This window comes from Heterostelium album, assembly GCF_000004825.1.
Source record: "Heterostelium album PN500 unplaced genomic scaffold PPL_scaffold13, whole genome shotgun sequence".
In the NCBI taxonomy this organism is placed as follows: Eukaryota; Evosea; class Eumycetozoa; order Acytosteliales; family Acytosteliaceae; genus Heterostelium; species Heterostelium album.
The window spans coordinates 694,008-713,625 of NW_008805075.1; the positions used below are offsets into that span (position 1 = coordinate 694,008).

Consider the following 19,618-nt stretch of genomic DNA (forward strand, 5'->3'; position numbering starts at 1 on the left):
CTATATTATATTTATATATTTTTATTAATTTATTCTTTTAAATATTCTGTTAAATGAATCACTTTCATATTCCAATTGGAATTTAAAAGTGACTGATGGTTTTTTAATCCATTGTTCTAGGAATGGTAGGGTTCCAGTACCATTCTGATATAGGCGTATCAATCTAATGTTGGGAAGTTGATTGGAAATGTCGATGAGAATATCTTTTAGGTTCTTAGCTGGCACTGAGTAAAAGATCGTCAAGATTTCAGCTCTAGGGAATTGCTTGACTTTGTCAACTATATCAATACTTAGATTGCCCTCGATGCGTTTGATTTGGTTGACACTAACTAACTTTTCAGCATGAGGATTTAAATACAGAATCTTGGTACAGTTTGGAACGGTGTAGGCAGCTTCGCTACGGTAATTGTACGATATTTGCAGAGAGTTCTTTACAGTTGTTTTTATCTGCTGGAAGATATCGGTGGCGAACACACTGTCCGTAAGAACTTTAACCACTGAGGAACGCGCAATGTAATTCAACAGATTCTTTGTCATGAGATCGTTAAATTCATAGTTTGTGCTGTCTTCGTTGATAATTAGAGAAGTCAAATGAGAACAATTTACACGAAGAGTGTCAAGAAACTCTTGGCTCATCAGCAGCTTTCTTGGAGTAGTTAATTTGCGCAACGATGGTGTATTCGAACACAATGGAATTGCCTGCTCCACTGTAATCTGTTGTGGTAACACCAACTGCTCTACTTGATCGAGGGAACCAAGAATTTCACCGAATTTCAATTTGGGATCGTAGTTCTTGTAGATGAGATATTGAATTGATTTGAGAGGACACCAAGGATACTCGATCTTGGTTAGGAAGTTGGTATTTAGTCGTTGAGTCAACTCGAAAGGAACGATCGGCAAGATGTGAGTGGATACCAATCTAAAGATTGACTTTGATAGTAGACAAAGATCCAATATTTTCTTGAGAAGTGGTCTCGATCTCAAGAATATGAGTTTAGATAGCCACAATTCATAGGTGCACATGTGTCTCAAAATCTTCACCACCAACAAATTCGAGAATGTCATTGTACTTGGATCTCTAGATATTATTCTAACATCAGCATCATTCTTCTTATTTCTTCTTAAACTATTATTTCTAATACCATTATTATTATTACTATTGTCACTATTATTATTATTATTTCTAACATTCTTTCTTCTTCTATTATCATTAATATTATCAGTCGACTGTTGTTCAATAGGTAAAGATAATATCATAGGTATAGGTTGTTCTAACGAAGTGAAGAGTGAAGATGATGCAGACTCTAAACTATTAGGTGTATTTGAAATGGATGGTGCTTGTAGTGGTTGTATTTGTTGTTGTAATTGAAGTTGTTGCTCCTGTTGCTCTAACTGTCTCTGAGCTCTCAAAAGAGATATCTCCTTAACGATCTGATGCTTCTTTTTATCTACAACAGATAGTCCCATAGTCACTGCCAATGCCTGAACTTCTTCAGGAGTCATTGCACGGAGATCACCATCTTTCTTAATAGTACCATTTCTACTTCCAGAATCCTTTAACTTATTGTTTTTTGTTGGTCTATTATTCCTGTTGTTGTTATTAATATTACTTGTTGTCGTTGTATTTACATTCATAGGTAACAATAATTCACTATTATTACTACCAATACTAACACTACTAATATCAGGTGATATATTGGTGTTATTTGTGGTTGTTGTTGTAGTCATTGTTGTCGTCGTCGTCGATGTATGGATGTCATTCATTTCGACATCATTGTCATTAGCAGTGGTTGACGTAAATGTTATTTGGTCAGAAGTTAGAATGGTAGTTTCAACAACAATATCACCTTCATTTTGCATGTCACTAGTGATATCATTACCAACATCATTAATAACCCTATTATTACCATTAGAACTGTCTGTTAAGATCCCACTTCCCGCTGATCTTTGTTGTAGACCTGAATGATATGACAGAATGTTTAAAGTCTCTTCGTCACTAGCAGATAGCCCATCGACAAAGACCGATAGTCTTTTGATACATCCATTTATATGTAACAGTAACGACAACTGATCTAATTATATATACTTTAGATGTTAGATTATCAAATTAAATCACCCATAGATATATACCCTCTCATCCCAACTCAAAAACCAAGATTTCTTTGTTGTTTTGATTGTTGTTTTTAACCTTTTTTAATTACATACTTGTGGAATGATGACATATAGGACATTCACCCTTAACTATACAATTACTTATTATTTGATAGAAATACTTCTCTTCCATTTGGAGTTGTTGTTAACTATAATAACAAAAAAAAAAATCACAATTGTGAACAATATCAAAATTTTGATTTTGAACAAACATATTTGAAGTTCCTCCAGACTTTTAAAGAGAATTCTTTAAAATAAAAGATATTCAATGATTGATTTTAACACAACTTAAACATTCAAAAAAAAAATAATTAATTATTCATTTATTTTTATGTTTTTGGATCTTGGATCGATCGACGATTTAATTGATTGGTGTAATAGTTTATTTGAAACAAAATTAGACTATTTTTATTATCTTTTTTTTTAAAAAAAAAAGATATCTAACAATAAATAATATATAATAATTATTTGTTGTTGTTGTTTTTTGTATAATCATAATATACAAAGTATGAATAGTAATCATCATTAACTAAGGATATTAATATATACATGTATATATAGACAATGATAAGATGATGATAAATGATAAACTATGGTGATAATCTCTTTGTAATCCATTTACCATGTGAAATAGGATCGATACTTTGAGCATCGAGATTCAAAATCGATTCACGTTTATATTTGATGCGGTCGTGTATTCTTCCACCTTTGCCTTGCCAAAACTCAAAGGAGGTCGGTATGATTCGCCAGCCTCCCCAGAACTCTGGAGGTGGCACTTCACTGCTCTCGTACTTTTTCTCGAGTAAATAGGTATCTTCTGTCAACTTGTGTTTGGTGACCTCGGAACTCTGGAATTCCGATACCCATGCACCAATCTGACTCTGCTTTGGACGCGTCTTGAAGTAGGCATCGCTCTCTTCACGCGAAGTCTTCTCAACGGTGCCCTCGATGCGTATCTGTCGCTGCGACCAATAGAATGTCACCGCTGCATAGGGATTCTCGAGTAACTCCTTCGACTTCCTACTATTATAGTTTGTAAAGAATACAAATCCTTTTTCATCGAAATATTTAAGTAATACCTATTTGTTTGTTTGTTTGTTTGTTTGTTTTATTTGAAGATTTATAAAGGTTAGTATTATTCTTATTGATTGATTGGTTGGTTGATTGATTAGTTACATACAATTCTACCTGATGGTTTACCATCTTTGGTAGCGGTACAAAGATGCATTGCGTTTGGTTCTGATACGTTTTTCCAGAGGATTTCATCTTCGAACCATCGATCGAATTGCTTGAATGGACTCTCGAGGAGACTGTTCTCCTCAAGGTTTCCAAGACGATAGTCCTCTCTCATACTTGATAATAATGGGCTTGACATCATAGTCTTTTCATGATGTAACTCGTTACTACTATTGCTATTACTACTATTACTGTGTTGTTGTTGTTGTAGTTGTTGTTTATCAAATCTTGTAATATGATTCTTAGCTTGCATAACTAACTAAATTATATTAATAAATAAATATGTAAAAAAAAAGTAAATAAATAAAAAAGAATAACAAATAAATGATTATATTGTTTTGTGAAAATGAATGATTATGTATATATATATATATTTAAATTATTGATGATTTACATGTAATAAAACAAAATATTTAATCAAGGTAAAAAAAAACAAATGTTTTTATCTTTTTCTTTTTCTTTTTATTTTATTGTTTTAATCTTTTTGTTTAAATGATTATATTTATATAAAATACATATATTTTAATGTAAAAATAATCGTTTGAAAAAGAAAAAACAGATTTTTCGAACTAAACGTGTTGTGTTTTCTTTTGATGTGTGTTTATGATGGTGAATTGGGGGACAGGTATGGTAGGTAGATTAAACAGATAGATAATTTTATTTTATGTTTCGTTTTTATATAACTAATTGATTTTATATAATGATTTAAAAAGTAAGAATACGAATAATTTAATAAATTAAATTAAATTAAATTTTTGTTTAATATTCATGTGTATTGTTTAATTAAATTTCTTGCCAAGTTCTGAAAAAAATCGGAGGTTCTTTTTAAAAAAAAAAACAAAACCATATTAATTTCCTTATTTGGCCCAGAGTTTGAACCTGTTTTTTTTTTTTTAAAAAAAACCCAAGAACAACTCCATCCTTTTATGTAAATGGTTATTTATATTGTTCTAATCAATTATTTAAAAGAGATATTTTTTGTATCACCCTTTCGAATATTTATTTGAGAGACTTTGATGGATTCAAAGCCCGGGCATTAATTTTTTGAAAAACGAAAAAATTTTGATCCACACTAACTTCACAAAGACTTCTTGTTGATGAGAAAAATATGCACACAACCGTATCATCGAATTTTTGTGGCAGCAATAAAAAAAAAATTAAAAAAAAATCAAAAAAATATTTTGTTTGAAAAATAAAAAAAAAATAATCAATCAACATCATTTTTCTTGTCAAATAATTAAATATCGATTTTTTAATAACATATATTAATGTAAGAAGAATAGAGTGCAGATTTATAAAGTTATCATCATCATCATCATTATCGTAGTCGTCATCATCATCATCATAATCATTACAACGATCAAACAATAGCATTACATCAAATAGGAAACAAACAAAAGTTACGCAGCAGAAAATCAACAAATAATAAAATGCGAAAATAAACAAAACAGGTTATAGAGAAGATAGACAGTTGATAATAGATCAGATTTATAATTGTTATTATAACTTTTAACAATAGATATTTCTATATAGGATTAGCAATGATAGATCATTGCAAAAATGTAAATTAATCAGAAAATGGTTACGCATTAAAATAAAAATAAAAAATAAAAAATAAAAAATTGTTTTTTATTGGACAGTAAACAAAAGTAGATACAAATATAGCTAAATAGTAGCATAAAAATTCGTGATTGAAGATGATGATGATGATAACAATGATAAAGATAAAATAAAGAAAAATAGAAAAACAAGTGATTAACACAATAATATTGTAAAATAACTTTTAGATAAAATGAGCGCTAGATTCCTCGTTGCTTTCAAACAACTCTTCGTTTCCGAACTCCCAGCCATCGCTGAAGCCTCCAGCACCACTGCCTCACCAGCTGGTAAACTCATCGGTAGGTTAAAATGATCAGTAGTTGTTAGCAATCATGATATACCAAATATAATCAAATCAAATCAAATCAAATCTACAAGTAGTTAGCTAGCTAGTTGGTTATCAACAACAAAGAATCAATTCAAATTGAATAGAATAGAATAGATAGATAAATAGATAGAAATTCAATTCCAACTGCTAGAAGAGAATAGAAACAGAACAGCAATTTAGGTAGATAAAAGACAGGAAACCAAAGAAACAACAACAACAATAATTGGAATAATGACTCTGACTTGTTGAACGGTTGATAAGATTTGACAATGATTATAGTGGTAGATGATGAATGACAATCGACGTTGAATTTTGAAAATACTAATATCGATATATATATTTGTTAAATTTTAATTATATAGAATTCTTGAACCCACTCACTGGTGACCCAACTGCCAAGTTCATCAATTACGCTTCAGTTTTCGCTGTTGGTTACGGTCTCAACTGTGCCATCAACATGCACCACGACCACCAAGATGTCATCTACCCATACATGAAGACAAAGAGAACCAAGACCTTGGCTCACTTGTACACCAAATCAGAGTAAATTTAGTAAATTAATAATTTAATTTAGTTATAAAAAAAACCCAATAATAATATTATCAAATCACTATAATATAATATATAAAAAAATTAATTATACTCTATCACCTTAATATGTATGATGAAATAATAATAAAATAAAAAAAAACTTTTAAAAACAATCTTTCATAGAGTTCATATAGTACTTTTTCTAGATGAAGTAATTATGTGATCTTTATTTATTCCCTTTTTGTTTATAATAAATAAAACAAAAAAGACAAGACTAGAAAGTTTTTTTTTATTTCTTAATATTTATATATCAAATTTTTTCAACAAGTTCAAATTTTTTCAGGTTTGAACATGTTTCTCTGTGCACAGCTTAATTATTACCAGTTGTGCCTTTATACTTTTCTTTTTCACTTTTTCAGATGTTGCAAACAATTTACTAAAAAAGGACGTTTGTGATTAAAACTTATCACGGGTGGAGGCTGGTAATGTGTTAAATTTAAGTATTTTTGATTTTTTTTTTTTTTGATTTTTTTTTTTTTTGTAAAAACCCGAACTCTTAATGATTTAGCGAAATGATTTAACAGGTTAAAAGTGAAAAAACCGATTAGACTGTTTTACAAATTTATACATTTCAATAAACAGGCAAATAGAAATTAGATTTTTTATTTATCTGTACTCTGTATATACATTTATTTTATTTATATTACCAAATTAGGTTATTTTTAAAAGTAAAAATTTTAGTCATTACTCTGTTTACAATTCACTTTTAAATAAAGGTATGTTTTTTTTCTACAGTTCTAATTGACAATTCAGAGAATTTAATTAATGCCCAACGACATAAAGTTGATTGGATGAGTGGTTTGTTGATTTGATGATTTTTTAAAAAAAAGGTCGGTGGACCAACAAAAATTAAGATAAGATGAAGAAAAAAAAACAATAAATTAAAATAAAATCAAAATGAAATGATTTTTTTTGGTTGAACATAATATTTACGACTAAAAAAATCAGTTCGTCAATCTACAAATCTTTACACAATCAATCAACAATCATAAAGATATATAAATATAATAGTATTATTATTGAATTATTATTAACGTTAGGTTTTATTTATTTATTTATTATTTTATAACTTTTTAACTCTATAGGGAAATCAATGTAATAAATAATTATATAAATTATACAAAATTTATTTTATATATATATTATTTAGAAAAAGAAATAACAACAACAGTAAATATAGATAGTTATAAATTTTCATCAACTATTACACAAATCCAGAGTATTTTTAAAATATTATAAATATATATATATATAATAAATATTGAAAAGAATGGGGGCTTTACCAAATCAAAACAAATCAACTACTTTTCTTGGAATTTCAAAGAATACCATCAAAAAGTGTGTTGTTATGTTTTTAATTGCCAATCTTGGATATGGATTACAACTTTCCTATTCAACACCGGTTGCATTATCACAAACCTATTGTAAGTTGTTTAAACAATTGTTTTTCTCAAAAAGTATGTTATATTTCTAACAATTGTAATTATTTTCATCTATTTTATTTATTTTAGTTAAGGAATTAAAAATATCAGAGGAACAATATGGACTCTTATTTTCAGTATATTCACTCCCAAATCTGATAATGATTATTGTGGGTGGAATTCTAATCGATATTTTGGGAACCGATATCATCAGTATTATTTTTTGTGGAATCGCAGCATTCTCATCGATTTTCACAGTGCTTTCGATGCCACATTTTAATTTGATGATGGTCGGTCGTTTCCTTCTTGGTATGGGTGGTGAAACTCTTTTGGCATGCGCAACAACAATGATTGTAAATATCATATGATAACAAAGAAAATAATCACTTGCTTTTTCATTAAAATACTAATTTAGTTTTTATCTGTTAAATAGCCATTGTTTTATTCACCAAGAGAAGTTCCAATTTGTATGGGTTTCTTGGCATGTTGGTTCTATTGGGGAAATTTAACAGCTATGTTAGCATTACCAACCATCAATTCCATCTGGGGATTCAGACCAGCTTTATGGTTAGTGGCTGCTGTCTTCATCCTGGAATTTATATTGAATTTAGTTTTATGTAAATTTAGAGAGAGATTAAAATGGTCAGGTATGTATAATATTATTGATAGTTTGTTTGTTTACCGTCCACATCAAATATTAATATTTTGAATTCTAATAATAATTATATAGATCAAATTGATAGAAGTGCAAGTGCAGTTTCATTAAAACATATAAATAGTGAGGTTTCGATGATGAGTGAAGATAGAGATTTACAAGATCCAGATAATGAAAGTCCAACCATTTCATTGAATGGAGAACAACATGTTCAGGGTGCAATCCAATCGAAATGGGAGATTTTCGTGTACAAACTTTCCGAGGTTAAAGATATGTCTAAACGTTTATCAAAGAGATTCTGGTTATTGGCACTGATATGTTTCATTTCTTTCTACACCATGTTTGGTTTGGCTATCATCGGTACCGATGTGTTGGAGCACAAATTTGGTTACGACGAATCGAAAGCAGCACTCATCATGGCATCGGAAGCTATGGTCAATGGAATCTTACCAATGTTTACCGGAATGTTTATTCAACGTGTTCGTGGCAGAAAGATCCAGTTGATGATTTTAGCTTGTATCCTGCTTGGCTTGGGAACTTTCTTTTTGAATGTAACCGAAGTATTCCCACTTCCATGGATCCTGCTTTGTGGTGTTGGATTCGCATTGTTGAATACCACCCTGATGAGCTGTGTTCCTCTGCTAGTGGAAATATCGATTGTAGGAACAGCCTACGGAATCATCTGTACCAGCTATAACCTCAATATCTTCATTTTCCCACCGATTCTCGATACCATCAAACGAAGAACCAATAGCTATTATATTCCACTTTGGTTCCTTACGTTCTGTTCGATGTTGGCCATAGTATTGCTCTTGGTACTGAAGTACTTGGATATGAAAGCACCACTCAACGAATCACTTGACTCACCATACTCCACCGCTGGCATGGACAATCCACCCGAGCAAATCGTTGAGAAAGAGGAAAACCTTGGTACTATTCAAGATGAAGAGGTTGCAGATCAACATCAACCAAATATCAACAATATCGGTGATGAGGAATATGAACCAATTAATTCAGTAATTATATCTTAAATAAACTATTGAAGACTTAAATAATACAACCAAGGACAACACAATTTTTTTCAGATACATATCTGATGATGATTTTTTTTGAAAGTATGTTTTGTAATTTTAAATCAAAACAACACGTGCGACTAGCTTTACCTGTATTCCATTTTTTTCATTTATTTAAAGAACTATAACTTCAATGGAGTAGTCTAATATCATCACAATTTTCAAAATTGAAATCCATACTAATATTCATTGCCATACACTCTATTGTCTGTATCCCACGATCATTTAACAAGAATAAATATAAATAGAAAAAAGTCGTGATCTTAAATTACTTTTCATTTTATTGAGCCAGAATTAATTAATAATTCTTGAAATCGAAGTCGTGAACCTAATAGATCTTGAACAATGAACGCAATGAATTTAGGAGTATTAGTCGCATAAACAATGAATGATTTCTCTGATAATCTTCTAAGGTGGAATGTTCTGTGGTTGGATTTGTTGCTATCGATATTGAATGTAATGGTGTTTACTGTTTTTGGTATGTATGTTGGGACAATGGCATCGTTGATGTAAATAGATCTTGTTGATGGTGGCCATTCTTCAGGAATAATCAATTTACAATCATTCGTGAAGTAAACTGTCTCCACTGATCGAGGTATAGATCTTGGTTGTATAATTGAATTGTTACCAAGGACAATGGATTTCAGTGATTGCGGTAGACCAATTACTTTGTGCTTGTAGTGGTTATTCATATCCAAATGCTGTAAACTATCTGGTAGTGCCATAATTTGATTAATTGGTTTGCTCAAATTATTTGGCAAACAAAGTTTAACGAGATTGCGTGGTAGTTCTCCAATATTTGAGCTGTAATCCTCCAGCAAAGAGAGATCCAAAGTCTCCAGTTGCTCGAAACCAGAAAAGAAATTGGTCTTGAATTTAATTTTCGATTCCAATTTCAAATATTTAATATCTTTGGGTATGAGTTCTGGTGTGATCGTTTTTGGTGTGCCAGGATTTAAAAGAGTAAGATGTGTGATATATGATGGAATGTCACCTGCTTTAATGGAATAGCCATCGACAGCTACCAAACTTAGAGTTTCAATCGATTTCAAATCTCTGATGTTTTGCAACCAGCACGTTGATATTGAAACATTTTTCAATGTTAAAGGAAGTTGTGCTGTTGTGTCTGATGATTCCAAAGATTTTGTGTCAGAAACAAACACCAATCCCTCAAGATTAGGTGGGAAAGTGCCAACATCAATTTGTTGTGTAATACCATGTACCTTTAGAACTTTGAGTGTTCTGGGTAGCTGAGGAACATCAAGTGTACCAATAGGATTGGTATATTTCAATTTTTCGAGTCGTTCAGGAAGATATGATTCTTTGATGCGATTGGGCGATGTAATCTCTTTGATATTCGACAGAGTTTTGATTCTAGCGGTTGACATTGAAGTGCTTATTACCTTCAACGAATAGATGTTGGATTGACTTATCTTTTTGAGTGCTCTATCATTCATATTTGTATCTGATATCATTTTAGTGTAGGATGGTTCAATTTGACGACATTCAAGATCACCTAGTTTGATAATGTTAGTAATCTTATCAGTATCTTATAAACATGAATGAATCAAGATATTTACCGATAGAAATGAGGGTGTCGGACTTTTTTTCTCTATTGGGATAGGTATATGTATAACAAATTTGCAGAACACAATTGGTTTTCGATATGAGAGATCTCTTAAATTGAGGTTTGAATGAATTCAACGAAAATAATCGATTCTTTTCATTGTAAAAATGATTCATGTTTGATTTCTTTAATGATTTACAGTTGAACCAAAGATATTTATCTCTTTGATCGAACCATCTCTTACAGACTAAACTGAAACAAATTCTCTCCAAGTCATTGTCTAACTCTCTTATTATTTTACTTATTAAAAGAATTGGTAGATTTATAGCTATATTGTTGTTTTTATTAATTGTATCCCTCATCTCTCTTTAAGATTGATTGAGCATTGTTATATGATACAAAATATATTGTGATATAAGCCTTATTTTTTCGAAATTTTTCAGAAAATAAATTTATAAATCAAAATTGGATAGGAATAAATTGTTAAATGTTATTGTAGATCTCACCATGTCTAAAGAAAAAAAGAAATTAAGATTGAAATAGGTGATGTTCAATACACCTCATTACCATTTATTTATATCAAACATCATTCATTATTGTTATAGATTTTTAAGTTTTTGCTGAACAATCAAACTGCTACAAAGTAACTTCATATCTCAATTTCAGATTAAACTTTTAGTTCATAAATATAAAATAATAAATAATAACAGTTTTATCATCAAAATAACAACTTGCTTATTAGAATGACGAGAGATAGTAAAATAATACATGAATTTCTGATTGATGATGTTTATGATCATAAATTAATTGTTTACCAAAATTTTAAAATAGTTCTTTTTTTTTTCAGATCGGAGGAATCGAAGGAATTCGGTTGGATCTATTGTTAATCCCTAATACATCAATCAGATTTTAATATACTCTTTGTAAACAAAGAAAAAAAAAAAGAACTGGTCAATCACGAAAAAAAAAAAAAGAACTATTTTTTATTGATCAAAAAAAAAACTGAAGTGTGTTTACCTCTAAAGGTTGTAAGATCACCTCCATAGGAGAATTATGATTGTAATTCAAATCAACCTTAAAGTGTCATAAGAATAAAAATATAAAGTTAGAAAAAAGTGGTCAAAAATAAAAATAAAAAAAAAAATATCGAAAAAAAAAAGTGGGTTTCGACTTTTTTGATCTGGTATTGGAACCCACATTTTTTTTTTTGCAAATCGGGACTGCGCATTCGATATAATTTGCTCTATTTATTTATATTTTACGATAAATCAAGATATGAAAATTATCTAAATATATAAAGAAACAATAATAATTTTATATAGGAAGATGATTTTTATTAATTTGTAAATAATGACTCATATTTATAATTATTTGGGAGCAAAGGGGAAAAAAAGAAAAAAAGAAAAAAGTGTACAAAGCTTTTAAAAGACACAAAAACGTTCTTTTTTTTTTTTTTTTTTGGGATGGGAAAAAAAATATCTGATCTTTAGGGTTCAAAAAGTAAGATCCATCCAACGATGTGTAAATTAGTTGTTTTTTTTACTCTTTAAATTAAAAAGACTAAAGCCTCTCATTCATTTTATATTTAACAATAAATCATAATAGTAACTTTTATCTATTTTTTTAAATAATAAATGTTAATCAAAAATATATATATTTATGAATAATAAAGAATAAAGTTTAAAAAAAGATGATGTCAAAGATATATCTTAAAATATTTGTAATTTTAATTATTTTCACACAAATAAATGGTAAATATTAATTAAATATATACTTGGTTTTTTTTTTTTTTTTTTGTATGTTTGTTTATATCAAAATGACTGAAACACATGTCCACCTTAATTACACCAAACCACTCTATATGTAAAGTGGTACCACTAATATGTGAAATTCCATTGTTTTATTTTTGTGGTCATATAATTTAGGCGGGTAGAATTTTGGTAAAGATGATCATCAAAATTTTTAAATTCATTATTTTTTCATTAACAACTCAACTAAATTTTAATAAATATAATTTAGCTACACACTTTAGATATGGATCACTTTCATGGAAAACAACATCCGATCCTAAAGTCTACAGTTTTTCACTGAAGGTTGCATTTAGATACTCCTATTTCAATGAATCCGGAAATGGTGTACCACAAGTCGGAGAATCGATGAGCTATGGGAATGTAAAGGTTCAATACCTCTCTAATTGTTATTTCTGTAATCCACAACAATATAAAACCAATTTCTTAGTGGATCATATCGACTATGACAATGATTGGCTTACTGCCGAGTATGCCTTCACCATCGACTTTAACGGCCAATACGATCTCTATGTATCCTATCATAACAGTGAACGTCTATCAACTTTAAACAATAATGCAAGAGGTATGTTTGTTTGTTTGTCTAAATATAAACATTTTAAATACTAATCTAATTGTAAACAAAAAAAATTTTTTTAAGGTGATTGGAATATTGCTACAAGATTCAATATGGAGGAGATTAGTAATCTCAATATTAGTCAAGTTGAAATAGGTTCACCTGTTACTGGTTTATTACCTGTTGTCAATGCATACGTGGGTCAAACCAATAGATGGAGAATACCAGCTGTAGATCCCGTAAATGAGGGTATTACTTATTCATTTTCGAGTGAATCGGAAATGCCAGGAGTTCAACCATCTGGAATGTCCATCTCTCCTGATGGTATTGTGTCGTTCACTCCGACACAAGAAGGTGTTTTCTGTTCTCAAGTTAATATATCAAAGAGCTACCCATTCTTTACTTACACTGTCGTTGACTACATGATCAATGTAACCAAACCATCGGGATTTACTGGTTTACCTCCTGTTTTCATTGACCCAACACCATCGCCTAACAAAATATTGACAGTTGTTGCCAATGATGCTGTTTCGATTATCATTGTTGGACAATCGCCACAACCAACATCCAGTGTTTTCATTTCAATTGGAAATCTACCAGATGGAATGACTACCGTTTCACAAACCAATAGTCCAACGAATATTGAAAAGTTGGTGTTCAATTGGAAACCTACCACCTCACAGGCTGGTATTTATGTTATTACCCTTGGTTTGGTCGACAGCCAAGGACTCCAACTTGCTGGGGGTGTTCAATCTTTCTCTCTCAACGTAACTCTGCCCGAGTGTGGAAATGGAAAGAAGAGTTATTCCGGTACAACTTGTATTTGTTATCCAGGCTGGGCTGGTAAACAATGTATTGACTGTGATACCAGTTATTTTGGTTCCAGCTGTCAAAAGACACCAGAGTGTATCAATGGTAAATCAAATGATGGAATCTATGGCGATGGCCAGTGTGTATGTGATCACGGATGGATTGGATCGTCTTGTAACATTAGTCTTGTTCGTAGATGTAGTACAAGTGAATCAAGTTATATAGTTACCGAGTCAACAAGTGATTCCAGTAATTTCCAATCATCGTCCGTTCAAATCTATTTGAATCGTTTCTTGCAAACCACACCACCACTGGTAGTTCAAACCAAGTTTGTCAAATCTCCACAATCCATTCCACTAGATTTGTATTTCGTTCTCGACGTATCATCGAGTCCATCGATTTCAAATCTCTACAACCAATTCCAGAAGATCTATCCAGATTTCGAGAGTTACTTGGTTCCATACATTCGTGAGAAGGCAAAGTTTGGATTCGGTTATTTCTCAGACTCTGAAAATCAACCAAATTCATTCCAGTTAATCTCTGTTTTAAATAATTCTATTAAAAATGAAATTAAGTCAATTTCATTGAGTAGTGGACTACCTCAACCAAACATACAATACCAAGCACTGATAGATGCTGCCTCTACAGTATCGTGGAGTACAACTGGTAGTTTGAAAATGATGATTTTAGTTACCGACAATGATTTGGCACCAACTAATTCATCGTTAATTCCAACATTAAAATCAATACTTGCCAAGCAAAACATATTGCTTGGAGTATTCTCAATGGATATCGTTACTTCCTACACCAATTGGATGACTCCAGACATTGGTATTGCATCTTCTTGGTCAACTACTTCGATATGGTATAGAGAGCTGATTAGTAATATAATTGTACCAATGGGATCACAATTACAAACTAGTGTAGTTGGTGATCAATCATTTGTATCAAGTGGTCCAACTGAAATCTCAACAGGATTGTTTGAATCAAGTTTCAACTATCCTGAAACTGGCGAGCCTGTTTCCACCCCAACAGTTTCCATAAATGTCGTTGGATATGGAAAGCAAACCATTCAAATCGCTTATAATCACCCACCTACTACCACATCAACCATTGTCAATCTTCAAATGAATGATAATCGTACATTTTCCATTCCAACAAACGATATCGATGAAAATATTCTCAGTATCCAATTCAAATCAATTCCGTCTCAAGGTGTATTATTATTCAACGAATCCCAGATTGTTATTGATACACCATATCAACTTCCAACCATCCAAAGTTCGAATATTTTCCGTTATATTCCAAATGAATATTATTTCGGAGTAGATCAGGTTGTTTATACTATTGATGATGGATGTACAAGTGCCAATGGTCAAGTCAATTTCGAAATTGCCAAGATAAATCTACCACCAGTATGCAACCCAAAGACAATTGCCACCGATCAATTCACAGAAGTCCAATTCTCAATTGAATCTTCAGATTTCGAAGGTGATCTATATTCATTGAAATTCGGTAGTCTAGCAGGTGTTGGAGCTATTGGTGTAATTACTGAAAATGATATTCCAGTCAACCAAGTATCACAGTATTCCAATTCTTCTACATTTGTTTTCAAACCATTGGAAACTTCCATTAATACAAACATCTCTATTCCAATTCAAGTATTCGATATCAATGGGTTTTCATCACAGTGCGCATTAACCATTGTTATCAATCGAATCAATGTTCCTCCAACTATAAACGTTGACCAAAGACAATTGATTGTGCCAACCGGTAACCTTACTATTCCTTTCTCAGTAACGGACATGGATCCCGATGAAGAGCTGACAGTTACTTTGACAACTATCAATCCAAAGAATGGTGCATTCTATGACTCTAATGGAAAGTTAATCAAACCAATCGATATTCCATATGATTTGGAAGTTTTTAACAATGTTCAAAGTGCATCTTCTTTCTTCTTTTATAAAGCTGCTAACTTCGAAGATACAGGAGTTAGTTTTACCATTCAAGTTATGGATAAAGCTGGCGTTCTAGATTCCGAGAAAGTCTCCATTACAGTCAATGGAAGCAGAGCCAACAGTCCACCAAAGGCATTCAAAGTAGGTGATCTTTATCTTCTTCAAGATAAAATTTCATCTGTTTTCACATTGAACGGATCGGATACCGATGGTCCACTATTAGATCCAAAACTTTCGGTGGTTATTTCCTCACCCCCAAAGTTTGGACAACTTTTAAATGACGATGGTGTTACTCCCATTTCCAATCAAAACTATGCTCCTTTGAGAGTCATCTATAAACCAAATCCAGGTTACTATGGAAATGATAATCTAATTTACTATTTGGAAGACTCGATGGCCGCCCAATCCAATCAGGTCAATGTTAATTTCAATGTTAAATTTGTTAACCATCCACCATATGTAAACGCTCCAAACCTAACTTTGTACAGAAGTAACGATAATACTGAAGTTTCATTAGCATTCACCATTATTGCAACCGATGTCGATCAAGATGATCCACTCTCAGTTAGAATCACCTCATTCCCTTCATATGGAAGTCTTTTATATTTAGATGGATCACCTATTAATGGTTTCAAGAAATTAAAGGATTTAAATATTCAATTTATTGTTCCAGAGACCATTAATTATGACTTCACGACCGATTATACCGTGGAGGTATGTGATTCGTTTGACGCTTGCTACGAAGATATCGGAACAATCGTATACAGCTATACAACAATCAGAAATCCACCGACTTGTAGACCAACACCAATCTATCTAAATCAACTGAACCCTATTAATTTCGTTTTGAAAGGATTCAACAGTGATCCATCCAACAAAATGAAAATTGCTCTCTATGGATTGCGTTCACTTGTCAACTTTGGTCAAATCATGTCAAGTACCACAAACTCATTGGTTAAAGATGGTGATCGATTCGACCAACCAGCTACATTTACATTCAAACCGGAAACAACAACACATGGAGGTGTCATCATTCTTCCATTTGTTGTTTTCGACAGTAGTAATCTCACTGCCCAATGTACACTCTTGATCAATGTGACTCGAGTCTACGTACCACCAATCATCTCCATCTCAAGACAAATCACAATGAACCCAGACACCTTAAGAACCATCCCATTCTCCATTTTCAACTATAATTACATCAGCTGTAATGTAACAGTCAGTATTACAGCAATCAATAGCGGTGGAGGATCATTCTTTGACGGTTCCAAGCACCTTATATCAAATGATCCCTATAAGCTTGGTGATTTCCAAATAGTAAAGGATGTACATGATTTTGCTTCTGGATTATCATACAAATCTATCAATGGTCAATATACTGCCAATTTTACAATCAAAGTAGTTGATGATAGAAATGGAACTGATTCCAAGAATGTCTCTATTGTTGTCGCTGGAAATGTCAAGCCTTACCCACCAGTTGCTATTCCAGTCCCAATGGTTTCAACTCTGCAGAATCAACAATCATTGGTAATCATACTTAATGGTAGCCATCCTTTCCGACCCTACTACAATGGTAGTCTGACTATTTACATTATCAACTTCCCTCTACACGGAGAAGTAGTACCCGACAACGGAGCCACCAAACAGGAGATAAAGTTAGATTCACCTGCTTCCGTTGTATATATTCCAAATACCGATTATTCTGGTACAGATCAATTTGATTTCTACGTAAAGGATCAATTTGGTTTGGTTTCAACTCCCGAAACAGTTAAGATTACCATTGAAAAAGTAGACTATGCACCAACAATCAATTTAAATCCAGAGACTATTCTCTCATCAACCAGTTGCGGTCAAAATATCGAGAATATCAACATCTCAGTGTCAGTAACCAATCACAATCTAATGCACAATCTTCAAGTTAAATTATTACAACTACCTGCCAATGGAACCATTCTCTATGATGGACAGCCAATCGATCCAAACAATATGCCATTCCAGTTCAACTCTTCAAAGGGACTACAGTATCTGCCTTCTAAATCATTCCATTCCTACAATTCAACCTATATTATAGAAGCATGTGATCGTCTTTGTTCAATTGCAACTGGAAATATTGTTATCCAATATATCGATTCACTTCCCCAAGGTAGAGATGAACAATACTATATGAAACAGAATCAAGATTCACACTTTGCACTTTTTGGTCAAGACTGTAAAGATGGATTCAATGTTAAATTCCAATTCCTCACGCTTCCTAAATTTGGTACTCTCTACGATGAATTGGGAATTGAAATTAACTCGACAAGCCAACTACAGGACAGCAATGCCTTTTCCTATGTACCATTCAAAGATGCTGTCAGTCTGGAGACCAATGGAAATGAAAGTCCATTGGAAAGTTTCTCTTATCAAGTCATCAACAACAATTCCCTTGCCTCTCAAAGATCCTATTCCATCGAAATCTTTGTCCATCCCATCCCAACTTATATTGGAGAATCACATTTTACATCTCACGAAGAAACACTCTTGACCATTCCAATTCTTGTCTCGTTCAATGGAAAACCTTATTCATTGGTCATCAACAGCTTCTCAGCCAATGGACAATTGTACTATATCAATAGTATTGGTAAAATTGTTTATATTCCCTCATCTGGATTGCTCTTAAATGAATACAACTATGTACTTTATTATATGCCACCAAAAGATATCTATGGTTGGAAAGTTGATACGATTGCATTCCATTTGAATGGTACATATGATTCGGATTTGTATTTGATAGATATCGATGTCACTCAAGTCTTCCAAGCACCAGTCATTGTCCCCTTGACCTTTACCAAGAATGGAACAACCCTACCATTCCAACATTTCGATGCTGAACTCTTTGTCAATCAATCAACAGTCATCACCTTTGATGTTACTTCAAGAGATCAATCATGGGATGAGTTGAAATCATTTTTTGGAAGTGGACAATCACCATCTGGAGTGTTTTGTCAATACGATCAAACTGTCACAAACTTTTGTGGTGATTATCTGACCTACAACTCGATCATCAAGAGATCAGATGAAGATCAACTCTGGAGAGTTGTATATATTCCACATAAAGGAAGAACTGGTTTGAGAATTTCTCAATTCACAATCATCGGACAGGATTCCATCAACAAGACCACCTCGGAGAGAATATACATTTCAGTTCTCAGAATTAATATTCCACCAGTTGTAATACTGACCCAAAACCGATTCAATACCACTATCGATGTTCCAATTTCATTCAATAATATCTCAGTATTCGATCCAGATTCAACTGAAAATAATAATATCACTTTTACACTAAGTTTGATATCTACTTTGGATAATGAATTGACATTGGACGGTTCAATCGATTTACCATTTGCATTGGAGTCATCGTGTAATATCACTGTCAACCAAGTAAACTGTACCAATTCGAACGATATACTTAATAGATTCTTGGAAGCCATCTCAGTTGTTTTCAAACAAGTTGGAGACTATCAATTGGTTGTCAATGTAAACGATCAAGGTTATAATTCACTCAGACCAGATCAAAACAAACTTAGTGATTCCAAGTCAATCCTTATCAGTGTTAGTCAAGCGCCAAATCCTAGTAAACCTTATAAAACTACAATTATTATAGTCACTTCTATTATAGGTGGTTTGGGCTTGGCCTCTATTGTAGCATTTTCAGTTTGGAGAATTCTTAAATCAAGAACTCCTCCAACAGAAGCATACTTTGGAGAATACTATTCCAAGGATGTCAGTATAAATCCATTGTATGTCCCACCCACCAATATCTCTAGTGGAATAAATCCACTTTACGAAAATAAAAATTAATAAACTTTATAAATTACAAGATTAT

The 19,618-nt window shown here is 32.0% G+C and overlaps 5 protein-coding genes across 5 annotated transcripts; 3 read left to right on the forward strand and 2 right to left on the reverse strand.

Annotated features, from left to right (window-relative positions):
• Positions 1-214: 214 nt before the first annotated feature.
• On the reverse strand, positions 215-4,761 carry PPL_11391 (pyridoxine/pyridoxamine 5'-phosphate oxidase; the record flags this gene model as incomplete). The annotated part of the gene is made up of 8 exons (XM_020582146.1): positions 215-224; positions 335-2,072; positions 2,206-2,236; positions 2,274-2,300; positions 2,364-2,398; positions 2,774-3,230; positions 3,332-3,646; positions 4,648-4,761. The coding sequence occupies 8 exons, from the start codon at positions 4,759-4,761 to the stop codon at positions 215-217; spliced, it is 2,727 nt and encodes a 908-aa protein (XP_020427449.1).
• Positions 4,762-5,179: 418 nt separating this feature from the next.
• Positions 5,180-6,305, forward strand: PPL_11392 (uncharacterized protein; the record flags this gene model as incomplete). The annotated part of the gene is made up of 3 exons (XM_020582147.1): positions 5,180-5,285; positions 5,677-5,857; positions 6,230-6,305. The coding sequence occupies 3 exons, from the start codon at positions 5,180-5,182 to the stop codon at positions 6,303-6,305; spliced, it is 363 nt and encodes a 120-aa protein (XP_020427450.1).
• An 870-nt stretch (positions 6,306-7,175) lies between these two features.
• Positions 7,176-9,012, forward strand: PPL_11393 (uncharacterized protein; the record flags this gene model as incomplete). The annotated part of the gene is made up of 5 exons (XM_020582148.1): positions 7,176-7,329; positions 7,417-7,679; positions 7,760-7,973; positions 8,057-8,541; positions 8,806-9,012. 5 exons carry the CDS (start codon positions 7,176-7,178, stop codon positions 9,010-9,012), a joined length of 1,323 nt encoding a protein of 440 aa, XP_020427451.1.
• A 317-nt stretch (positions 9,013-9,329) lies between these two features.
• Positions 9,330-11,191, reverse strand: PPL_11394 (uncharacterized protein; the record flags this gene model as incomplete). The annotated part of the gene is made up of 3 exons (XM_020582149.1): positions 9,330-10,570; positions 10,821-10,921; positions 11,181-11,191. 3 exons carry the CDS (start codon positions 11,189-11,191, stop codon positions 9,330-9,332), a joined length of 1,353 nt encoding a protein of 450 aa, XP_020427452.1.
• A 173-nt stretch (positions 11,192-11,364) lies between these two features.
• Positions 11,365-19,593, forward strand: PPL_11395 (type A von Willebrand factor domain-containing protein; the record flags this gene model as incomplete). Its single annotated transcript, XM_020582150.1, has 3 exons — positions 11,365-11,377; positions 12,641-12,994; positions 13,070-19,593. The coding sequence occupies 3 exons, from the start codon at positions 11,365-11,367 to the stop codon at positions 19,591-19,593; spliced, it is 6,891 nt and encodes a 2,296-aa protein (XP_020427453.1).
• Positions 19,594-19,618: the final 25 nt, after the last annotated feature.